The sequence below is a fragment of the Plutella xylostella genome, chromosome 17 (genome assembly GCF_932276165.1).
Source record: "Plutella xylostella chromosome 17, ilPluXylo3.1, whole genome shotgun sequence".
Classification (NCBI taxonomy): Eukaryota; Metazoa; Arthropoda; class Insecta; order Lepidoptera; family Plutellidae; genus Plutella; species Plutella xylostella.
In genome coordinates this window covers 9,235,878-9,260,220 of record NC_063997.1, presented here as the reverse complement: position 1 = coordinate 9,260,220, position 24,343 = coordinate 9,235,878, and the positions used below count along the sequence as shown (strand labels likewise).

At 40.5% G+C, this 24,343-nt stretch overlaps 2 protein-coding genes across 2 annotated transcripts; both read left to right on the top strand.

Moving 5' to 3' along the window:
- The first annotated feature begins 13,388 nt into the window (after nt 1-13,388).
- On the top strand, nt 13,389-15,476 carry LOC119691442 (actin, cytoplasmic A3a). Its single transcript, XM_038108857.2, has 3 exons — nt 13,389-13,545; nt 13,980-14,340; nt 14,449-15,476. The coding sequence occupies exons 2-3, from the start codon at nt 13,991-13,993 to the stop codon at nt 15,227-15,229; spliced, it is 1,131 nt and encodes a 376-aa protein (XP_037964785.1). The 5' UTR covers nt 13,389-13,545; nt 13,980-13,990; the 3' UTR covers nt 15,230-15,476.
- A 5,809-nt stretch (nt 15,477-21,285) lies between these two features.
- On the top strand, nt 21,286-23,548 carry LOC119691435 (actin-5C). Its single transcript, XM_038108823.2, has 3 exons — nt 21,286-21,440; nt 21,994-22,353; nt 22,451-23,548. Exons 2-3 carry the CDS (start codon nt 22,004-22,006, stop codon nt 23,229-23,231), a joined length of 1,131 nt encoding a protein of 376 aa, XP_037964751.1. The 5' UTR covers nt 21,286-21,440; nt 21,994-22,003; the 3' UTR covers nt 23,232-23,548.
- Nucleotides 23,549-24,343: the final 795 nt, after the last annotated feature.

Below are 24,343 nucleotides of genomic sequence, written 5' to 3'. Positions count from 1 at the left end.
CACTTTCCCGCAAAATAAAAACTGTGGAGTTTACTAGAGATGTATCGTGTGTATGCGGTTTATAAGGTCACTAGATTCATCGTGGTATAGAAAATACATCACATCAATGGTGTTGTTGACATGGCTCTGGCTGATCAGACATTCCCATATAAAGACAATAGGTTTATTAGTACTTACCATGAAGTAAATTGATTGTTTCGTTTCCAATGGCTCAACTTATACCTACTTTATTTATTTATTTATTTTATTTTAATATTGTCGGATCACTAACAACTATTTATTACTTGGTAGCCACTATAATAGTAACAGCGAGTCATTTAGAAGTGACCACTGTTAGGAAACAAGCATATACTTACATGAAGTACAAAAAAGATAATACTAATCGTAAGCTCTTACAAAAAACAAGATAGGTAAGTACACCAACTAAAAACTAACTATATACTAAAATATCAATCAACTAAATAAACTTATACTAAGGATTATCGCCTAACACACTGAAAAATAATGAACTTATATAACACTTCTTGTAGTTCTATGGCACTCCAGAGGTGCAGAGGGTCTTCACTAAAGTCCTCCTCTTCCGCCTATCTTCGGTAGCATTATGGGTTACTGTTTAACTACATTAGATAAAAAAATACCCTATAGTGTCATATTTTTTTACTTATTGAATTCTGTCATGTTCATATATGTATCTGTCGGTAAGTATACCTAACTACATATATAATATTATTTTACTTTCGGGCTTAAGTATATTTTTTATGATAGCAATTCGTCTTGTCACTAACTTTCGCGAATTTGCATTTTATTATGATCAGCAATGTTAACCTAGCCAGCATCTACGTATTTTTAATTAATTTTATTAGTATTAAGTATTATGTATAAGTAAGTACTTACCTACTTAATAAAGTTGTTTCTTAGAGCACAATGTTTTGATGAAGAGTGGCAGCTATAGTACTTACATAATTATCTATACTTATAACTTTCGAAAATTATAATTTTGAATGTTTTGGTCTCAAAAAAAATTAATAAGTATGTATAAGTCCTCGTTACGTTCGTTTACACCTAGTTATATCAACTCATTATCTTTCTACCACTACCAGTCTACCACTCCCTAGTAGGTAAGTATGTAATTATTAGGTATTCCATCAACTTATTATCAAATATTTTATAATTGACTCAGGCATATTTTTATGGTATGATAACATCATTCAACGTCATTGATAAACTTGTTTATCAAACTGTTGTTTGTAATCTCAACTTAACACCTACCTATCTTATCTACCTATCGTATAATTTGCAGGAATTCCATTGGCCTGCGCATGAGTAGCTTAAAAATGTATTGTAGTTAACTACTTAGGTATATAGCTGGACTTATTACTTGGCCTGTAGGAATCCTGGTATAGGTTCCATGTATGTAGGTGAAAATTGGGTTCATGGTCCAAGAAGTGTAAAATTGTAGACCAAATAGGTACAATACCGTGGCATGATCTTGGTTACGTTACGAACACCCGTCCGGGCGATGATGCCATCGTGACGTAGTCGCGATAATACGTTAATTTACACAAACGGCTGAGGCCTGACCCCGACAAGGTCAAATTAAAAGGCTAATAATACTAGAAGGATGTAGTGTAAGTAGTATTATTACCTCATTCTTGGCCAATGGCTTTAAGCAGGTCTTTGCCAAGGCAAGGCATTGTCGATTGTAAACTGTGTTCCTCCAGCCAAGGCTTCGCATACACGGTAACTGACCTGAAATTTCAGCTGGACGATCGTTAATTGTAGTAAGTTTTCAAGAATTAGGCAGAATCAATTTTACTTATAATTTTTAGCAGATAAGCGTCGACTCCCTCCAGCTCCACTAAAGAGCCCGCTACAACATTTACAAAAGTTAGTCAAGAGTAGATAAGTAGTTAACATTAAAATTATTAAGTAGGGACTTACTTACCTAACTATAATAATTTATTGTTAAGTAGGTATTTGATAGATTTACTTATTGACTACATAAAGCAAGAATAAGCCAGCACCAAAGCAGTCGTTCGGCCGACCCTTCTTCGAAAACAATAGCTCATCGATGACTGCTGGCATCCGTTGGCCAAATCCAGCCGTTGTGTTTTGAATTTGAATCGCAACGGAAAGAATCTCACATCGCAACAATATCATGATAATCATGATGTACGGTGTCGTACATAAATTCGCTGACTAGGTACATAACTGCAGTTCATTGCTACGATGACGCAAATACCTTAATTCTATTTATAGCTGCATTCTTTACATATTAAATCAATTGCAATAATAACTAACTACTGAGCAGTTCATATTACTTAACTTATCGAGAGAAACTTACCGAATCTTTCTATACTTATAACTTACGTGTTTGTGTTGTGGTGATTATAATAAAACCTGGATAATATCACGGATCTTTCATCTTCTACCAACCTACAAACTTAAGTGTGCGGTAACACCGTACACATGATCATAGTTTTTATGCTTGCCAAAAGCCTATGAGTCATGTGAACCCATGTGATCTTACCTAAACGGCTACCTATTTATATTAAGTAAGTATATTCCTTTTAATAATATTTTATAAGGTGGTTGACGTCATAGTCATTAAAGGAACAGTAAAGTTATGTTTTTGTCGAATAAAAACACTACGTTTTAAGTTCTCAAAACTTTTACTTATTTTTTTCTTTCATTCACATCAAATATGTAATGCGTGATGGTTCGTGGGAAGTTGTTTAAGTTAAATAATAAAAATAAAACTTAGCATTAAGGGTTCATCATGTTGTATGAATGAACGTTTTGTAAATTAGCTTATGAACCACTGCTGTGGTCTAGTTGTGAAAACACTAATTCATCTTCATGTCTGAATAAAATGGCAATATTGGCATCCTAACTAAGAATTGATAGTTAATTCTAGTCACAGATTCCTCTCTTTTTAAAGCTAAAGTTAAAAAACAGACATATTTAACACTGCCTTTTATATAAATTCAGTCCAAGGCGATGTAAGGACACCGGTGCTTTTACGGAGATATTTAAAACATTCTCAATAAGGACCTGCTGGTATTGTAATGGATCTTGTCGCTACATACCTTTATATGTCTCTGTAATTAAGTACTCACTTACCTAAATTATGTATTAGGGAATTAATTTGCTGCGATTAAGACATAATGAAGTCGAAAATAAGTGTGGTACACGAAGGCACGAGTGCATGAGTAGAGTTACTGACGCGTTGGGGCGTGGAGTTGTTATAATGTGCGAAGACCTTTATTATGCACATCATCATAAGACCGAACGTAATCCTGAAGGTTTGAACTCGAGGATGCTCATGAACAACAATGGATTGTTAGGGTCAGACAAATATGATGATGATGAGATGTAGGTAGGTACATATGTACTCACTGAATTGGTATAGTAGCTATACAGGTATACGCAGTACGCACTGTGTAAAAAAGGAAAATGGTAAAGTGATACTATTTCAACGTTCGCAGTTGTACTGGTTTGCCTTGACACCATCATGTAAGCCCATAAATTGTGTTTCCGACTTCCTTCCGCAGGAATGCCCTTCTGCCTTTGTCCTTATGTACAGATGAATTTACATTTTAGTACTGTGCCAATAACAATGCCTTGTATGGTGAGGAAAATCGCGATCTATTTATGGTTCATTGGTTTATGGGATACCAAGGACTCTGTAAGGCATTTTCTGCAAAATATTGACAACATTTTAAAGGTTACCTACCTACCAGATAACAGCTACAAGTCCTAGGTGACTACTGATGAAGATCTCACGATGAGTTGATTACTTTATAAATGGTTGGGTTCATTTCAAACTAAAACGTATTCATAAGCTTAATTAGTTTCAGTATAATCCTGATGTATTTTTCCACGCCATAAACCACAAGAGCGAAAACAATACGAATAAGGCTAGGCAGAGTGGGTCAGATTACCGAGAGCAAAGCTGATTCGACCAAAGATGGCCTCTTTCTGACACTAGACACGATGACCACACATGGTCTTAGTTATACCACTTCTAGAGTTGACCAGATGAATTGAGGTCATTGTGAACAGAGTGTAACGAAAAGATCACGAGTGTACATAATAGATGGTGATGAGATCTAAAGACCTGAGAGGTCCTTTGTAGGTAACCGAAGTTATAAAGTTCGATATTGATTTTGATAGGAACCATTGACTGATAATAATCAGTAAACGCACACTTTTGGACATTGGGCTTCCAAGAAGCGCAACAAAACAGTGTCTAGAATCTAGGTCGTCCTATAGGCATACGTCAAACGGGCCTCACGGTACCTTATCTTATGTTATGATCAAAGCATAACACTTAGTAAATTTCCACTGTCGTCGTGTCGCTGAAGCTGTTTCCAAATCCGTCTATCACATTTGCGCTCTGTAGATATACGTATGTTACTATCTACAGTCATGTTTATGACACATTATCGCTACGACTTCCTCTGCAGTAGGCACAGGCAGTTGCTATCGGGTGCGACGTATCCGTTGCATTTACGAGGGCTGGCAGCACAACAAATAAGTATTCTTTAATGTGTGCTTACACTTGTTAATTAAAAGTAGTTATTTAAATATAAGTAAGTAAGTAAGTACACAAAATAGAGAATCGATCGTCATACCTAAACGCCTGCATGAATGGATGAAAAGACCTAGCTGACCTACCTAAGGAAGATCAGCTAAAGATTGCTGAGTTGGTTCGAGCGTTGGTATACCTCTGCTTCTGATAATGACACATCAGGTAGCGTTAATTAAGTATACCAGATTCCCACTAGACCCATCCGCAACCAATCTGCTCGGTACATGGCAATGTTTCCCATCTATTATCGGTAATTCACAACCCTAGTGACGGATCACAAGCGTCGAATGAATCAGGATTGCGTGCGCGTGCGCCGCCTCGACCTTGTGTTCAGGCGCGGATCCAGACCTCAAAATAGGTGATGGGCAAGTCAAAAAACGTTGGGTTTGCCTCGCCTTGAGGTACTGATAGCATTTTTATTTTATGTTGGTAGTGATCATATAGGTACAGGGTGTTGCAAAAAGGGTATATAAGCCGAAACCTACATGTGCAGCATGTTATATCCAAGTCCGAAAATGAAATCAGAATAGCAAAATTAGCGAAATCATTTTCCATATAAACTTTTTTGGTCGTTTGACTTTTTACTATAGAGAATGGAGAATTAATATATTTTTGTACGCGAATTTTGACAATCTGAATTTTCTGGCTTAGATATAACATACTGCACACGTAGGTTTCAGCTTAGTGTACCGCTGTATTCCGTTTTTGCAACACTGTATATTATGGTTATGCTAAATGCAATTTTTCCTCCTCACAAGCCCTCCGGATCAATCATTGTAAACTGAAAAAACAGTTTTTCAGTTTTCAATTAATTATAAATTTTTAGGGCTCCGTACCTCAAAAGGAAAAAAAGAAACTCTTATAGGATCACTTTGTTGTCCATCTGCCTGTCTGTCTGTCACCACCCTTTTTCTCAGAAACGAGTTAAGATATCAAGCTGATATTTGACATAGATATACAAATTTACGGCCCCGACAAAGTAGTAAAATAAAATATTGAAAATATTTGGGGTACCTACCTCCCATATACAAAAATAATGTAAAATGGGGATGAATTATTTTTTTCCCGTCGTTTTGGTGTGGGGTATTCTAATCTATTCTAATATTATAGGTATGCTCAAACCGTTTTTTGAATCAGTGTTGGTTTACGAAATATTAAGCTTTCCCCCTGCTGGCTAAATGGATATAAAAATAATGGAAAAATTAACGTATGTAGTATTTACCTACATATGAAGAAATTAAAAGGAAACCTTCCACAGGTAGGTAGACTTGAACGGAACCCTCAGTGCGCGAGTCCAACTAGCACTTGGGCGGTTTTTTTACCGACAAAAGTTTGTGTTTCGGCAAAAGTAAGACTAAATTTTCATTTAATTGAGGCTAATTTTATGGCTTTACTTGTGTCAATTAAGTGCCAATTTCGCCATAGTGGGTTAGAGCATAACCAGGGATTATTGCTAGACTATTGACACAACTGTCAAGAATATAATATGGAGATGACGTATAATTGATCGACCTATCCCTGGTTACGACCTAACCGACTATGGAGAAATTGGAGCTAAATAGTTTTATGACCTACCTACAGCTATTTAAAATAAAACCTTTTTTTAACAAAACAATGTTTCAGATTTCTTCAATTTGGACACATGTCCAAATGACATGTGTCCAAATTGAAGAAATCTGTATCTATAATACATATTATGAAGGCAAAATTGTATACGGTTAGATGGATGTTTGTTATCTTATCTTTCACCAACTAGCGAATGTAGATAACTGACACCCTGAACTTAAATTCAGGCTTCTAAATAATAGGTATGTGAAGGATCCTATACATATAAATAGTTAATTGTCCCTACAATTTTAAGCAGCTGAATCCCAAGAATACCTACTATGAATTCTACAGGGTGTTGCAAAATTGGTATACTAAGCCGAAACCTACATGTGCAGCATATATCTAAGCCCGAAACTGAAATCAGAATTTGGAAATTCGCGATTTTTTTTTTTTTTTTTCCATAGTAAAAAGTCACGTGACCAACAAAGTTTCTATGGAAAATGAATTTTTTTTTTCGCGAATTTTCATGTTCTGATTTCAGTTTCGGGCTTAGATATACCATACTGCACATGTAGGTTTCGGCTTAGTATACCCTTTTTGCAACACCCTGTATACACCTAACTCGTTACATTTTGTTAGATATGAGACTCACGATCAATGAAAAAGTTACAAAATGTCGACACCAAATTAGGTAGGTACCCAAATTTATTTAAACATTTTAGAATATGATCAAATTCTTCACGATTGTTATAATAATTGATTCATAAAAACTATTACACTTATTGGGATCCACCGATCCAACTAGTCTCGTTGTATAGTAAATAGTGACATTTGCTGTAAGCCGAAACTCAGACTCTTGGCATGACCGAAAATTTTATGGTTTTTGAATTCTTTAACAACTATCCGGAGGGCTTTCGAGGAGGAAAAAAAATATTTAGCATAACCCGAAATCGTCATAATTATAAAAAACAGCCATATTAAAGTGTTAATATAACGAAATTATTATATTGAAATCCCGTGGTGTGATGTGGCAAGTCATTTAGGTTATGGGCATGCCCATCTTGCCCATATGGGTGGATCCGCGCCTGCTTGTGTTGCCAACTGGGCACGTAATGTTACGTCGACGACTATTTCTACTGCCATGTTTATACTTATACTTATTCATGAGGTAAGTAAATGTTCAGCCAATGGAATTCTTAATCTCGACAGATATAGATTCTCAGATAATGACAAAAGATGCGCATAATTTTATTATTAAACGTGAGACGGAAACTCTTAAACTCAATAGGAGGAAACCACAAAACAAATATCAGTCCAATGTGTGAATTATGTATCCGTTAATTTCGGAGCTACTGCCTGCCATCTGGCTACATACCTACAGACACAAAACGTCCCTCTGCGTCACTCGAGTTTTAAAACCAAGCTGAAAATGCAGTGGTAACATAATTGGAAAGGATGAGGCTAGTGCTTTTATACTGAATACTGTTTGCGCGAAAATCATAAGCATTTTCTGAGTGATATGGTTTGAATTCAATAGATTTGGAAGAAAATGTATAAATAAGTAGAAGCAAATTTGAGTCGAACATGGATATTTACATCCGGAAGGTGTTACATGGGATGTTAAAGATAACCCTTGTTCTTCGTAACTGACACTACTGCATAGTTTACTCATGAATTTCAAATCAAAACGAAAGCAAACCAACACCGGTTTGACGCTGATAAATTATAATTATTAACATAGATATGCAGGGACGTAATCAGTTACTATCTTATACATAAATGTGTTTGTGTACGTGATACTGCTCCGGGCTTTGGAATTATCATAACTAATTAAAGAAGTTGGATGTTGTCTGTTGGCTGTTGTAGCCCACGGAAGTATTATAACTATTTAACCAAAACGATCAATATATCTTCTTATACTTACTTAGTAGATGTTTGAATAATGGACCAGAGTCGTGAGCACAAGTTTCGATCCTCCGTTAACGTTGCGTATCGTCAACTGTCACTGTCAAAATGTAAGGCAAAGATAGTTCCAAAAGTGACATTTGTTTTTTCCATATATTAGGTGGAATTTCACCAAACGCTAAACGTATTTAGTAGCCTGTCATACGTCTGTCAGTTAGTACAAAATGTATTTAAAATTTGATTTAAATACGTTTAGCCTTTGGTAAAAGTGACCCTTCGTGTAGATTCAAAAATAGTATCGAATGCTGTGCTCGCGACACAGTTGTGATGTGTCATCCAATAAAGCTGATGATTTTCTCGGAAAATGCTAATTGCTTCTTGAACCTACCTACTGAACAGACTCTGGCTGACTAGACTGTGACTCATTGCCTCGGGGTACCCCTGCATACTAAACATGTTGACGAGCACATTCGAGGACGAAGCTAAAGGATTCAAATCACTTGGTTCCGCTGGCAAAATGCCAAATATGCAAAGATAAGAAGCCCTTTGTGAAAAAGCATGAATATCATTATATCATAGAGTCCAAATTCGTAAAAAAATGCGAACAATCAACAGTCCTACAACTGTTGATTACCGATTGAGATGAAACAAGAACTAAATAAAAACAAAACACATTCACTCTTTGATTGAGAGTTGTTTTTACTGTCCGTTTATGAACAGTCACCCCTTCGCACAATAATAAAACTGTTATTTCTAGACTTCGCATGCGGTAAAATCAAATCAATGAGTCATTTTGTCCCTTTTATTTATCCTTTTACACATTGCTGTGTGATTTGCAACAAATGAGCAGGGGTTCCGTTGAACGTATGAGTTAGTAGCAGTGAGTCAGCCTGCACACTCTGCACATTACGCATCGGAAGGGAGCGCCTCCCTGCACCGACCGGAGGGTTAAGGAAAATCAATAACGCCAGACACTACCACTGCGAAAAATTAAGATATACAGACAGACCGACATTTATATACTTGATCATTTATTTATATAACTTGGCGTATTTGCTGGACTTCAATGTGCGGATCTTTGCTGGGATATTGATTTATGTATTGTCGCGTCGTCTAGGAAGTTGGAATGAGTTTGCACTTTTGCTTGCTCCTCGGATTTAGAATTTTCAGGACAGGGTTCAGTTAGTGATGTATTTAAATAATTCAGAGTCATATTGGGTGACAAAAAGCCTTCACTACAAATACTTATACTTAAGTAAAGTAATAATAGGTTTAGTTTATATAATATATAGGTAAGTAGTTTAGTTTGTAATTGTAAATTATATAAATTATGAAAATAAAAAAAACAAATAAAGGTTCCATTAAATAAGTTAGTAAAGTAAATAAATACTTATTGAAATTGTTTTAATGAGGGAATTGTTTTAGCAGCCCTTTGCTTTTTAACACGCATCACACACCACATCTCACAGTCATGTGAAAATGCCCTAGATACAACTAAAGAATTCGACTGTGAAGATATTTAATACATCGTTAATTTATATGTTATTTACTGTAAAAATATGAGAGGTCAATAATCTAGGTCCACTCGCGAGAAGTGGGTTTCGAAAATGCAGATTCATTGAGAAAGTGAGCGCACGAGAATTTTTATTCTCAATCGATAGCGGAAACTCTATGCGTTGCAGCTATTCCGTTACAAATTAAACATTTGTCCTCCAAAAATAAGGAAATTAATAGCTGAAAATTAATAATCCATATCAGCAAAATAATCTGAATTTTGATGCGTAATGGTAACTCATAATTCCGAGCAGAAATTACTTAATTTCCTTCACATTCACAGGCCGTGCTTATATCCCAGATAAGGAGTTAATCTTGTTGATGGCTTATCAAGGCATTGCCTTTATCATCAGAAAATATGTCGTCGCAGTCGTAGAACAGTGACGGATCTGATTTTTTTCGATTTTCGGATTATTGCAGATTCTTCTTTAAAATTTCATTATTTACCTATACAACAAAAGTTTTATTTAAAATCTTTTATAATAAGCGAAATACAGAGTCGAACACTGACGGTTTTGATTTTTTCGCGTAGAACATGGGCGCTTGTGTCGTCCCGTCGATGTTCCGCGGTGACCCTCGCCCCCCGCGACCCGCTCCCGCGCGACGGTTTGTTTGTTCTGTCAGTGTTCTCTGTAGAAGCACATGGAACACGTAATGAGTACTTAAAATGTTTTTTTGCTATAATTATTATTTAAAAAGTTCTGTTTTTCATGTAAATATTTTTTTAATACTTCTCCCATAGAACAAAGACGGTCTCTTAAATCCGTCGTTATTCTTGGAATTTTGTTTTAAAAAAATAAAAGCCCTAGTTTTCGCTAAAATCATTGAGAAGTTAGTTATAATTAGGTACGGTGTATTAAAAAAACAATATTGTTTGTTTGTTAAATTTAGTGACGGTATTTCCAATGCGACTATGTTCTTTGTCCTAACTATTGGTGTTTTGTATATACCGTCATTGTTTTATGGATAAGTGGTAGACGTGTGTAGATAACCGTCGTTATTCTTTGGAATTATTTTAGGATACGTCGTTGTTCTTTCCTAATATTACGTATTTTCAATGGAAAATAAATAAATTTATGATTTTTCAGTATATTTTTGCTAATTTATTATGTTTTTAAAACTATGTGCTAAAAAACAATGTAAAATTATGTACTTAAGTACTTTTTTTGTTCATCAACTCTACTGCCAGAGGCAGGTGACGATGGGAGCACGGTACCATGCGGGTAGGTTTGAAATTATGTTTTTCCAGCCATTAGCATGAGTTACCAAACATATAAACCAAGTCAGCCGCAGAATCCACATCAAACATTAAATTTCTGTATTAACAGCTACCTCAACAGTTAACAGTTACATCAACTGCAAAGGGAAAGTCCTAGCATCAACCGAATGCTGGTGATTGTCAAACAGCTGAGGATAATTACCATCGCGAAGCAGTTTGAGAGGATCCTTACATGGCTACGGATAAGAAGACAGCAATTTCCTTCATTGACTGACCACAATCAGTAAATTCTCTAGTTCTAGGGGTGAATGGCATCGCGGGGGAGTCAACGTGATCGGACAGCAGTGAATTTACTGTTTGTGGGCAGTAAATAATTAAGGAAATTGGTATCATCTTATCCGTAGCTATGTAAGGATCATCTTGAACTGCTTGGGGATGATAATTTTCCTCAGCTGTTTCACAATTACCAGCAGTCGATTCATACTGGGGCTTTTCCTCTTAAAAATAGGTGAGCCCACTTTATTCACGTATTAATTTCAGGAAAAATTCCCTGTAAATTCTGTAATTCTCACATTATACTTACTTCTCCAAAAAAGGGTGAGAAATCCGACCTCGGAAACTATAGACCTGTTAGCTTGACATCACACATGTATAAATAATTCACAATCGCATCCGTCCTCTGCTGAACTAACATCAACCACCAGAACAAGCCGGTTTCCGACCTAGTTATTCTACCGCGAACCCTCTATACACGCTCAATCAGATTATTGAAAAGTTCATAGAGCTTAACACACCACTTTACCATGTATTTATTGACTATACAAAAGGTTTCGACAATATCTACCATCAAGCAATACTTTCCGCCCTTAACACCACAAAATTCATCCAACCTACATCGAACTCGTTGGTACTATCTACATAAACAGCTCAGCCAACGTGAAATTGGAAAAACCTGGTACTGGTCCAACGTTTCCGATAAAAAGGGATGAAAAGGGTGTCATACCAGGCGACCCTCGCTGTACACGCTTTACATTTTTCCTCAAAGAAGACTTCAAGAACTTGACACAGTCCTGGGAGGACAAGAACATCAATTTCGGAAGTAAAAAATAGTCAAACCTCGGTTTTGCGGACGATATTGCCCTATTCTCCCACTCAACGCCCGAGCTCCAACAAATGTTGCGAGAGCTATCCACGGCAAGCCTTGAAGTTGGACTAAAGGTGAACCGTTCGAAGACAACAGACATGACCAACAGCACGAAACGTAGGGTTGAGGTAGATAGGCAGGAAATACAATATGTCAATGAGTAATTTATTTGGGCGAGATAGCGTCCTTCGTCGTGGGTGCTAAGACCGCCAAACTGAAGTGAGTAGTATGTCGTATGCAGCCGGATAGGTAGGGTAAAAATGCTACCAAATGGGTAGCCGATAACGGCCGCCGGCACAGGGGCAGACCCAGAAGAAGATAACGGGATGACCTAGACGTGTTTAGTAGGAACTGGAATGAAGAGGCCATGAACAGGGATAGCTGGAAGACCCAGGAAGAGACCTTTGCCCAGAAAAGAGTCACAAATGTCACAATTGAGTTGGGAAACTCCGTCACATATTATTCTCCTCGGCCATCCCTGATCAGAGAAGAAGACTTTTATCATCAGAGCCTGAAGACAAAAGTCTTCTTAAACCAGTGCATCTTGCTAGTGATGACGTATGGGGCAGATAGGTGGGCACTGACGGTAGTACTGGTCCACCGATTTAAAGTCGCTCAGCGTGCTATGCTTCGGGTTTCTCTGCTGGATCGTATCAGAAATGAGGGTATCCGACAGAGGACTAAGGTTACCGACATAGCTGTCAAAATGTGCAAGCTGATGTGGCAGTGGGCTGGCTATATCTGCCGAAGAACCGATAACCGTTGGGGTCGAAGAATTCTCGAGTCACAAATAAGGACAACCGTAGGCTGGTAGCCAGTAGTGGCTGGATGAGGAAGCCCGAGGACCGAGTGTTGTGAAGCTCCTTGGGAGAGGCCTATGTTTAGCATTGGATGATTATTGACTGATTCTTGGACACAATGGGGTCTTCAAAAAACATCTTATAAAATAATTGTATTTTGTAAAAAATTAGGACCTAAACAAAAAATAATATAGCGCAATCAGCACCCTCCTAAATAGAATATTTAAAGATCCGTCTTTGAATTTTTCCACATATTCCCTAAAACAACGACGAAAAGTATAATGCGCCATTAGATACGCAATAAAAGTCCGTAAAAAAACGACGTATCATATAATGCGATATTGTAGGATACGTAGAACAATGACCTATCTGATTTTTCAGGAAACCTAGACTTATTACAGACTAATTATACAGGCTATATTGCAAAAGTCCATTCGTATAATAATGTGACCAAATTTCAAATGAATTGCTTCAGCCGTTTTCATTTTATCGAACAAAACGTTGTTTAAAAACTTTAACTGGCTCTCCTGTAAAGTTGCTGTTTTGCAGATCCGTCATTGTTCTACGACTGCGACGATGTGAACGATATGGCTGCACAGCGGCGGCTGGTGCGTTACCTTATATGGGCACGAAAATTGAGGTAACTCGCGATTGGTGGGATATAATCATTGACGATAGTTGGAGAGCTGTGATAAGGCTGTTTTATAAAGTTACACTCACGTGCTCGCCGTCATTTTGAAAAGGGTGTCGAGCAGTGCGGTGTCGTTTCCTCTTACTAATTGTAAGTTTTGTAGTTTTGCAATTTTGTAATTTTAATTTTGTTCCCGAAGTGAATTGGTTTCCAATTAAGCATAATTGCACCCTTAAAAATCAGGATACAGAAAGTTCAGGATATTTCATAGCAAAACCAATTTTGTTATCAGTTTGTGAAAATGAGCCACGTCACCTGAAATATCCTTGATTGCGTAACTGAAAAAGCGGCTTTTACTTGTTTATCCTGAGCTCCGCGGATATTTCAGAAACTTCTGGATCTCGATACCTACCACTTGTGGCTCCTAACTACCAATTTAAATTTTAAATAACAGTGTTTCTGCAGTTCCTTTAAAACAATCCGAAAATTTGAAGTGACCCAAAAGTATTTTCATAACGCTCTTCGCTATGAACTGTTACATTTTAAGGATTAATACGATTAATTCATGTCTTTGCATTTTCCAGAATAACTCAAAATGTGTGACGACGAAGTAGCCGCGTTGGTAGTAGACAATGGATCCGGTATGTGCAAGGCCGGGTTCGCGGGCGACGACGCGCCCCGCGCCGTGTTCCCCTCCATCGTGGGCCGGCCGCGCCACCAGGGCGTCATGGTCGGCATGGGACAGAAGGACTCGTACGTCGGTGACGAGGCACAGAGCAAGAGAGGAATCCTAACTCTGAAATACCCCATCGAGCACGGCATCGTCACCAACTGGGACGACATGGAGAAGATCTGGCACCACACCTTCTACAACGAGCTGCGAGTGGCTCCCGAGGAGCACCCCGTGCTGCTGACAGAGGCTCCCCTCAACCCCAAGGCCAACAGGTGAGTCCCGCATCGAGCCGAGTCGCGAGAGAGCCCCTTCGAGCCACCGCGCCACTGCCGCGCCGCACGCTGCGCCAACACACTAACGCGTCCTTTGTTTGTTTCCAGAGAGAAGATGACCCAGATCATGTTCGAGACCTTCAACACGCCCGCCATGTACGTGGCCATCCAGGCCGTGCTGTCGCTGTACGCGTCCGGTCGTACCACCGGTATCGTGCTGGACTCCGGCGACGGTGTCTCCCACACCGTGCCCATCTACGAGGGATACGCCCTTCCCCACGCCATCCTCCGTTTGGACTTGGCCGGTCGCGACTTGACCGACTACCTCATGAAGATCCTCACCGAGAGGGGCTACTCCTTCACCACCACCGCCGAGAGAGAAATCGTGCGTGACATCAAGGAGAAGCTCTGCTACGTCGCCCTCGACTTCGAGCAGGAGATGGCCACCGCCGCCTCCAGCAGCTCGCTCGAGAAGTCCTACGAGCTTCCCGACGGTCAGGTCATCACCATCGGAAACGAGAGGTTCCGTTGCCCCGAGGCCCTCTTCCAGCCCTCATTCCTGGGTATGGAGGCTAACGGCATCCACGAAACCACCTACAACTCGATCATGAAGTGCGACGTGGACATCCGTAAGGACCTGTACGCCAACACAGTGCTGTCCGGAGGCACCACCATGTACCCCGGCATCGCCGACCGCATGCAGAAGGAGATCACCGCTCTGGCTCCTTCCACCATGAAGATCAAGATCATCGCTCCCCCAGAGAGGAAGTACTCGGTATGGATCGGAGGCTCCATCCTCGCGTCTCTGTCCACCTTCCAACAGATGTGGATCTCGAAGCAGGAGTACGACGAGTCCGGCCCGTCCATTGTGCACAGGAAGTGCTTCTAAGCTGCCACTGAGACTGTTCCTATATGACACCGAGCCCATCCAATGGTTAGCTCAAATTACGCTTGTGATCTTAATTTAGTAATAACTATTTATAAAATAGTTTTAAGGTGTCGTAATATGCATATTACGTAATTATTTTCGAAAGATTTTCCTTTCGTTTGTTGACAATTTATTTTTGATGTATTTATTAAATTGTTACTAACCTGTGACCTTTATAAGAAAAATATAAAACAAGATACCGGTATAAGTGGCTGTTTTATTTGCATCTCGTCGTTGGTTATTGACCTTAGGTGTCTTTGATTACGGAGTCATTGATCTCATTCAATGTAGGAAGCACTCCCACTGTCTTCAGCATTCAGATAGGTTTCTTAGGTAAATTTTTCAAATCGTTTTCATGGAATCGCTTATATAGGAATCGAGCAATACCGTGCCGAAGTTTCATTGACCTACGTTTATGTCTACCATGGTTATGTTTTCAATACGTAAATCAACAGAATTATTAGCGGGTACTGAAAATTGGGATCATCGAACTTGATACGCACCCAGTAAATGGGGTCCCTACCAACTACCTAGTACCTAGTAGCCTAGTACTACCTTTGTAGATAACATAAAATCTGTACAAAGCTAACGACTTCTTGTCACGAAGTGTCTCTTTACAAGACACAAGAACGTTGTCTGTAACTAATATTGTGATATTAGAATGTTGCTAATGGAATAGGAATAACTGTCGAGTGATCAGCGGGCTGGCGAGCGAGGTAGCACCGTTATCGATTCTCGTGTTTCACAATGTAACCGCACCACACCTCGAACCAGATAAGTATTAATGACGAATATCGACTGATGACTTGATGATGTTGTAAACTTGCTGCGTGGCTTGTGACCGCGAAACGTATCTACTCGTATTAATAATACCCCACATATAATTTTTTTGGGAGACGACGAAATTGAATTTATGTTCTATCTGTCCACAAGTGAAAGGATACGTGTATTATTATTAAGTTTCCATACTGACTTTACCATTCTGTGCTTTCTGGTTGTCCTGGCGTAATCCAGGATACAGGGTAACTCCTGGCTGGGTAGGTATAGTGCAAAAGTGCAATATAAACATACATAAATAAATAGAATTTATGTTCACCTACCGTATGTCCACAAGTGATAGGATACGCATTATTATTAAGTTCCCATACTTACCTACCTGCTGCATAATGCACCCTGCATTGCATCTTTCCGTTGCACGCGTAATAAATATCAGCTGACTGAAAGGCGCTAGTTGGAAGGTGGTATACCTATCCGGTTGGCCGCTGTTCATGAATCATAACTTAATTTCTTCTTTACTTCTTGAATGTTGCGTATGGCTACCGTGACCCTGACTAATTTAGACTGCAGTAGGCCATACGCTTCTGCGTCTACGAACCAATCTCGATTTAGACCGACACACCCACGGCGGCGGCGCGCAGGTTCATATCCCGGTTTCGGCGCGTGTGTTGTTTTGCTCCCAAAATAGAACTTGAAGAGTTGTGGATAGTGACGTCACGTTATGTGCAGCGTCAGGCGAGACGTCAGCCCCACCGCCGCGTGATTTGATGCTTTGCTAATTACTTATACCAAGATAAATAATACGCTGCTGCCGCCAACCTGTACATTATCAAGTTGAACTTATTAAGTAGCCAGCAGTAGCCAGGATATATGACAACTTTGACAGTAAGATAGGTTAGAAACATTATTAGCATGATAAATGTATGACTCATGCAGCACTTGCATATAATCATGTGAGCGATGAGGGTCTCCTAGACCTCGATAACCTTTAATACCAAGGGCAAGCGGTTATTTTTAACTGCATCACACGCAGCGAAACCTCCGATCAACTAGGGTGTCCGCACGCAAGGTTCGACCATGTTAGGTAAGGACGTTACCCTATTTTTATTTTCCGCCCGCACAAGTGTGAGGTCCAGCGAAGCGCCCTCTGCCACATGGCTTGCTTGAGCCCGCACGCCCGTGCCGCTGCAGCGAGGGTCAAGGGCAGATCGATCGAGACTCGAGATGCGCGCCGCCACCGCCGCCGCCGCCTCGCCACCCGTCTGCCAGCCAAGCCCCTAACCACTCACATGGGACTTTCCACCGTATATCTATGACAGCTAGAAACATTTCTCACTGTAAACTATGTAGCTCTTAACTCTATGGTGCTGAGTCGCCTTTTGTTTGTGAAAGCAAAAGTATAAACATATGGCAGTACTGAGTCTCCAAGCTTATGGAATGCAGTTCTTGAGACTAAGTTTTAAGAGTTGGTTTTGTTTGGCAGAGAGCTGAGAGCAGAGGTTTTGTGACTGTGGGTGAAGTTAATATTTTTTTGTATACGTAATCCCCGAGCTTTTGGTTTCTTAGGGATCAGAAGGGCTACTGATTGATGTGTGGAATTTTAAGGTTTTAAAAGAAAAGCTAGTTGATATTTCTTAACTACTTGCTTATTATTTATTTCAAACAAAAAGCCATACGTAGAATACCTAGCTTGTTTCCTTATTATTAAAAAATTCAAATTCAACCCCATCCCAAGACAGCCGTTTTACATGAGGCTTCTTAATATTGTGCGGTAGCGAATAATTTTCACTATTCGGAAAAGTGGCATTCACAAATGAACTTGTAACTTCAAGCAACTAATTACCGTGAAAACCACAATTAGTCATACATAATTAAATATTTCTGCGTTATTTACCTGGCTACGGCACAGCTATTTAAATATACCGTACGACTAGAATAATTTTAAATTCCTAGTATGATAATGATAATACACCAGTTACAATTAGCAGCATGCTTAAAGTGTGCATGTTAGGAAGAAAAAGTCCCATACTCGCCATGGTAAAAAGAAAATGAAATAATTGCTCAAATTACGATATTCATAAAAGATTAAATAAAATTATTTGCAATAACATTTAAAGAGTAATAAAACGTTAAACCGACATTAACTGATTCTATACGATCGAAATTTTTTGAAAGAATTACATTCTTGCTGCATTTTCTACATAGTCGTCTTGTGAGAGGAATCCGTATTATACGATAAGTATAGACATATCTACATGGCTAGGCATATTTATGCATTCAGAAAGTACGAGTATATTGGGTTAAATTCCTACTCATACCACTCTAAAATAAACATCTAAGTATTATATCATCATATTTTGGTAGTAACTAGTTAGACGTTAAAACGCGATTAACAATGTAAGAAGTTGTTTTTGGAGAAACTAGGAAGTGATCTTCATAACAGTATTTTATTAAAAATAATTAATACGTATCGTAAAATTCCAATCAAAACTTGTTTTTGTGATGTGTCATTTGTTAATAAATACTTTTCGTTTCGTATTTGGTATGTTATGTGCTTATGCCATGAGTCACTACTATACTCGCTCACTACGTTTGTCCAGAATCAAATGTATCATCATGCTCATATACTTATTCATCATCACTGTATGCCCAAGTGTTTAGAGACTTTGGTCAACTATTCCATTATTCATATACTTACTTTTACGTTCTCGTATTCTACTACATAGATTTAACATATCGGCTCTTATTAAAAGGTTTTTAAGGAGAAAACACAGATTCTAGTAAACAAATTTACACTACACTGTATTATGCTATGTTTACTAATTTAGTAATGGATATTTTATTGCTCATAGATAATTAAGTAGATCCATGCATTGTTTTGAATTTTATGGGTGTTAGCATTAGATAACTACTTATTAGGCTTATCTTGAATCTTATCGCTCTTATTACTGAGATTTCTAATGTTATGTTTTAATTATCTTTAAAAGTTACGGTAACAACGCCGATCCATCGAAGTTAACGAACTTGTATACATAAACTACATTATGTTGCTTTGACTTTAATAAGTTAAACTCTGTTTTGAAATCAGTAGCTACACTGGTACTGATTTAAACAAAGTTATTTGGTCATCTGTTGACAGTATCTAGTCATCGGCCATTGAACGGAGGACAAAAACATCATAATATCCACAGCTGGTTGAGTCACCACCTCGCTTCGTCCCCTCATACGCAAGCGCCATACTCAACTATGAGTCATTAGAGACATTCAGAACAATAAGTCACTGATAAGGGGTAACTGACTAAACAGTACTCAGTTCCCTTACCAGCTGATTTTTACGATACAAAATCATAAATAATTTCTCCAGTTCACTCAATACCACATTTTATTGTTACGTTATACTGGTATGGTGACTTTGAATCACGCACCACAGGTACAAAAGCTGCACCCCTCTGTTTTTCAACAATAACTTTGGAATCCCTTTTTACAGGTTCTTTTCTTTCCGTCTCAAAATGTTATTCCACATATATTTTAGTCATGGATTCATATTCCTATTTAGGTTAAATAATCACAACCTGCGTTATCTTAAACTGCGTTACTTGCCATGTTTATAAAAAATATAATGTGAAACGATCGATAGTCATATTAGTCATTTAAAATTTCTAAAATGATTAATCAAGAAAAAATACTTCTTTTAATAAGTTCAGTTAGGTAGGTAGGTATGTAGATGAACTGGTAGTGGTAAGCCAAACGAAAGTTGATGAATTTGGAGCAGGTAGGCAATTAAATTATTTTATAAAAGCTTGGAATTGTAAGTAGGCAGTCAGTTCGCTTAAATTATAAATACTACTATACTTAGTACTGAATCAGTAATGGTGCTTGTTGCCCTGTTTATGGGCTTATGGGTATGGGTGCTGCGATACCCGCCTCTGTTCCACCATTTTTCATGTGTACTGAAGAGCACTGTTCAGTCAATCAGCAAAGAGAAAAGATTCATTAACTGTCGATAGAATAATGCAAATTTTCATTGATTAGTAGGAGTAATCCCGACTTGATAACACTAATACCGTAAAATCAAGGATTAACGAACCTTAAATGGCCAAAGTTAACTTACTGCCAGGCAGACGCTAGTACGTATTGAATGAAAAGTTTTGTACGGAGCACCACTACAGACAAATGAAATCCTCTCGGTTATGTGTGCGTGGCCCCATGTCAGTACGGTAACCGTTTGCTTGCCAACGTCGCATCGACCAATCACAGCCCAGGATTTTTCTCATGCCCATATATGGTAAAACGGTCGGTTGCCGAGTGGGGAGGTCGGAGCAGTCCATTATTGTCTATGGCCTTAAAAAAAATAAGTTCTAATTACGAATAATTGGCAAATCTGTCAGAAAAGTCAGTTTGTCGATATTGATGGTGAATTTTGGAAGACGTTTTCGTAGATTTGGCGGTTAATTTCATGTAAAAATTCTGAATTGTAAAGCACAAGAGGTCCGTTGGGCGAGTCCAATATTGCGTGGCGCCTGCGTATTGAAGCGGATCGACCTCGGCCAGGCAGCGACTCACGCCGGCCGGCATTTCTCACGGGTCCGCCAGCCTCGTTGTATTGTTTTCTGTTTGCTGCTTCAGTTCCTGGTAAGTCCACATTGCAATTTTTTATAAGATTATCATGAATTAATTAAGTACTATTAACTCATGCATTGTCACTATGTCTTCTAGTTAACGATTACTCAAGGTCTGATGAATGTATGTCATTGTCAACGTTGTCAAGTCAGGGCATTCCAAGCAGACATGAAGCCCAATGAATCATCAATCGAATCGAGGGGATGGGAAGTTAGGAAGTGATGATGTGATAATTTATGAAAGAAAGGGCAACGATAACGTATTTTCAGTAACCGTTATTCGTAGCAGAATCGTAGACAGCTCGTAGCCCGTTCGTAGACTTTTGGTCCCGTGCCAAGATTTGGCGTCTGTTTGTTTACCTATCTGGTAGCTGGTTATTTGATGTTTTGTTGGTTCTAATGTGTATGTGCAGTAAGTTGGTACATGTGTGGTCTGAGAAGCCCATGTAATGTCTGGCCTCTGCAGTAGAAGGCTGGCCGTTATCAACGGGCGGCGCGCGCTATCAGCGGGGGCGGTTGCGGGGCGCGGGAGGGGGCGCGCAGGCTCTGTGCTGCTCAATACCATATATGGGCATGAAAACTCACGGTGCCGTGCGATTGGCGGAGACTGCGCCTCGCCGCGGGGAGGGAGCGCCCCGATAACCGCTCATTTATATAGTGAGCCCGCGACAGCCGCCGACATTCCACGAAGTGAACTCGTGTAGTGGTGTTGTGCAGCAGACGAGGCTGTGCATAGAACTTAATTTATTTATTTAATAGGACTTATTTAATTAAAAGTAAGTTGAAGTCGAGTGTTATCAAAGGTTTTCGATAAGTGCATCTGTTGGATCGAGTGTTTGTGCGAATTAGTGTAGTGTGGTGGTCAGTGACACATGTTTGAGGGCCAAGGGCCCGCATGGCCGGCGCCGGTTGCGGTAGGGCGTGGTCCCGGCACCCCTCGGGAGAACTTCCACTTTAATCATCATCTCTAATTAGATACTTTTACCAAACCAAATACCGGTTAAGTAAAAGTGGTGTTTTCTCCGCGCAACGGTGCCGCGTCTGCCGCCACGTCTTCGCCGCTCATTAGACTCATCCATATTTGGGGTCGATTTGTCTTGCGGCTCCGCTCGCCCACTTCGCATATTGTAATGGCGGCGGCGTAGGCCCTCTACCCACTTTGTGGTTTACATAAAAGGATGTGATTGAAATCTTGGCTGTATATGTAGGTTTGAAATAGGCTCGGATTGTGATTTAAAGATGAATGTTTCGGTTTGAAAGGACGTGTGGCAAAGTAGATCAAGTTGATCTCATTAGCAATTTAGACTAATAAGATTTCACTTTTTACAGACAAATCAAAATGTGCGACGAAGAAGTAGCCGCGTTGGTAGTAGACAATGGATCCGGTATGTGCAAGGCCGGGTTCGCGGGCGACGACGCGCCCCGCGCCGTGTTCCCCTCCATCGTGGGCCGGCCGCGCCACCAGGGCGTCATGGTCGGCATGGGACAGAAGGACTCGTACGTCGGTGACGAGGCACAGAGCAAGAGAGGAATCCTCACTCTGAAATACCCCATCGAGCACGGCATCGTCACCAACTGGGACGACATGGAGAAGATCTGGCACCACACCTTCTACAACGAGCTGCGAGTGGCGCCCGAGGAGCACCCCGTGCTGCTGACAGAGGCTCCCCTCAACCCCAAGGCCAACAGGTGAGTCCCGCATCGAGTCGAGTTGCGAGCGAGCCACTCCGAGCCACCGCGCCGCACGCTGCGCCAACACACTAACGCGTCCTTTGTTTGTTTCCAGAGAGAAGATGACCCAGATCATGTTCGAGACCTTCAACACGCCCGCCATGTACGTGGCCATCCAGGCCGTGCTGTCGCTGTACGCGTCCGGTCGTACCACCGGTATCGTGCTGGACTCCGGCGACGGTGTCTCCCACACCGTGCCCATCTACGAGGGATACGCCCTTCCCCACGCCATCCTCCGTCTGGACTTGGCCGGTCGCGACTTGACCGACTACCTCATGAAGATCCTCACCGAGAGGGGCTACTCCTTCACCACCACCGCCGAGAGAGAAATCGTGCGTGACATCAAGGAGAAGCTCTGCTACGTCGCCCTCGACTTCGAGCAGGAGATGGCCACCGCCGCCTCCAGCAGCTCGCTCGAGAAGTCCTACGAGCTTCCCGATGGTCAGGTCATCACCATCGGAAACGAGAGGTTCCGTTGCCCCGAGGCCCTCTTCCAGCCCTCATTCCTGGGTATGGAAGCTTGCGGCATCCACGAAACCACCTACAACTCGATCATGAAGTGCGACGTGGACATCCGTAAGGACCTGTACGCCAACACAGTGCTGTCCGGAGGCACCACCATGTACCCCGGCATCGCCGACCGCATGCAGAAGGAGATCACCGCTCTGGCTCCTTCCACCATGAAGATCAAGATCATCGCTCCCCCAGAGAGGAAGTACTCGGTATGGATCGGAGGCTCCATCCTCGCGTCTCTGTCCACCTTCCAACAGATGTGGATCTCGAAGCAGGAGTACGACGAGTCCGGCCCGTCGATCGTGCACAGGAAGTGCTTCTAAGCGCTGCGCAGCGCGCCATCTCTCCCCCGCCCCGCGGCCCGCCCGCCCGGCGAAGGCTGCTCAATCCAGGCTTGTAATCTCCGTTAATTTAATTGTACGTAAGATATTATGATGTAATGTAACGGTAATTGACGCGCCGGCGGCCGCCGCGCGAGTCGCGGGCGCGCCGCCTCGGTACTGCACTCGCCAAAGGATTTTTTGTATCTCATGAATCTCATGATTGTATGTGCTGAAACGGATAAGACTACTTTCTTACTAGGTCATTTATAAATTATAAAAAATAATGAAAATACACGAAAAAAATTTGAAAAATGAAACTGACTTTCTTTTGAATCCCTTCTCTGTGTTAGGCAGGTTTTAGTCAACGAATACCTTATCTTCTCTACCAATAAGTGGACTATAGACAGACACCTTTCACGATCTACGCTAGGTAACAATCGAATCGATTAAAATTAGTTTGGCTCTGGGATTTCCACAACACTATGACGTAGGTATGGGGGAGCCCGCGCACTAGGTATATAGCTAGAGCTAGGCAAATAGGCAGTCCGATTCCCACAACGCGGAGCGTACTGTAGACGAATGTTGGTACCTATGTATCTGGCTGCGGTCAATGTCCATACTGTTCACATAGGAGGATCAATGACTTGGTTGATTTTCGTAATTTTCCAAAATGTTAACAAACGATTGATCTGACATCCTTCTTTAGCTCGTAGTTAAATTCCGATCTGGGAATTGAACGAACGTATAGCGTGTATATCGAGATAAGTAGGTATGTAAGCAATAATTACAAATTCTTTCACGTCCATATTGCACGGTTACATTCCATATTCGATTAATCGATGAGACACCATTATAGGTATTCTGAAACAGTCTCGTACGAGAGAGATGGGCAGCGGTATGGTCTCCAGCCAGACTCTGTGTAAGCTTTCGCGTCGTCCCTGAGACAACCAGCATAACATTGTTTTGTGTGGGATACCTTCTAACGGGCTTTTCATCAATATCACAGCCCGTAAACGTACTAGTCCAGTCAATAAATGACTCAAAATGAGGTGTAGAGTGCGTGAGCAGGTAACTAAGCGATTCCTTCAGAAACTTGTTCAGGGGGCTTAGGT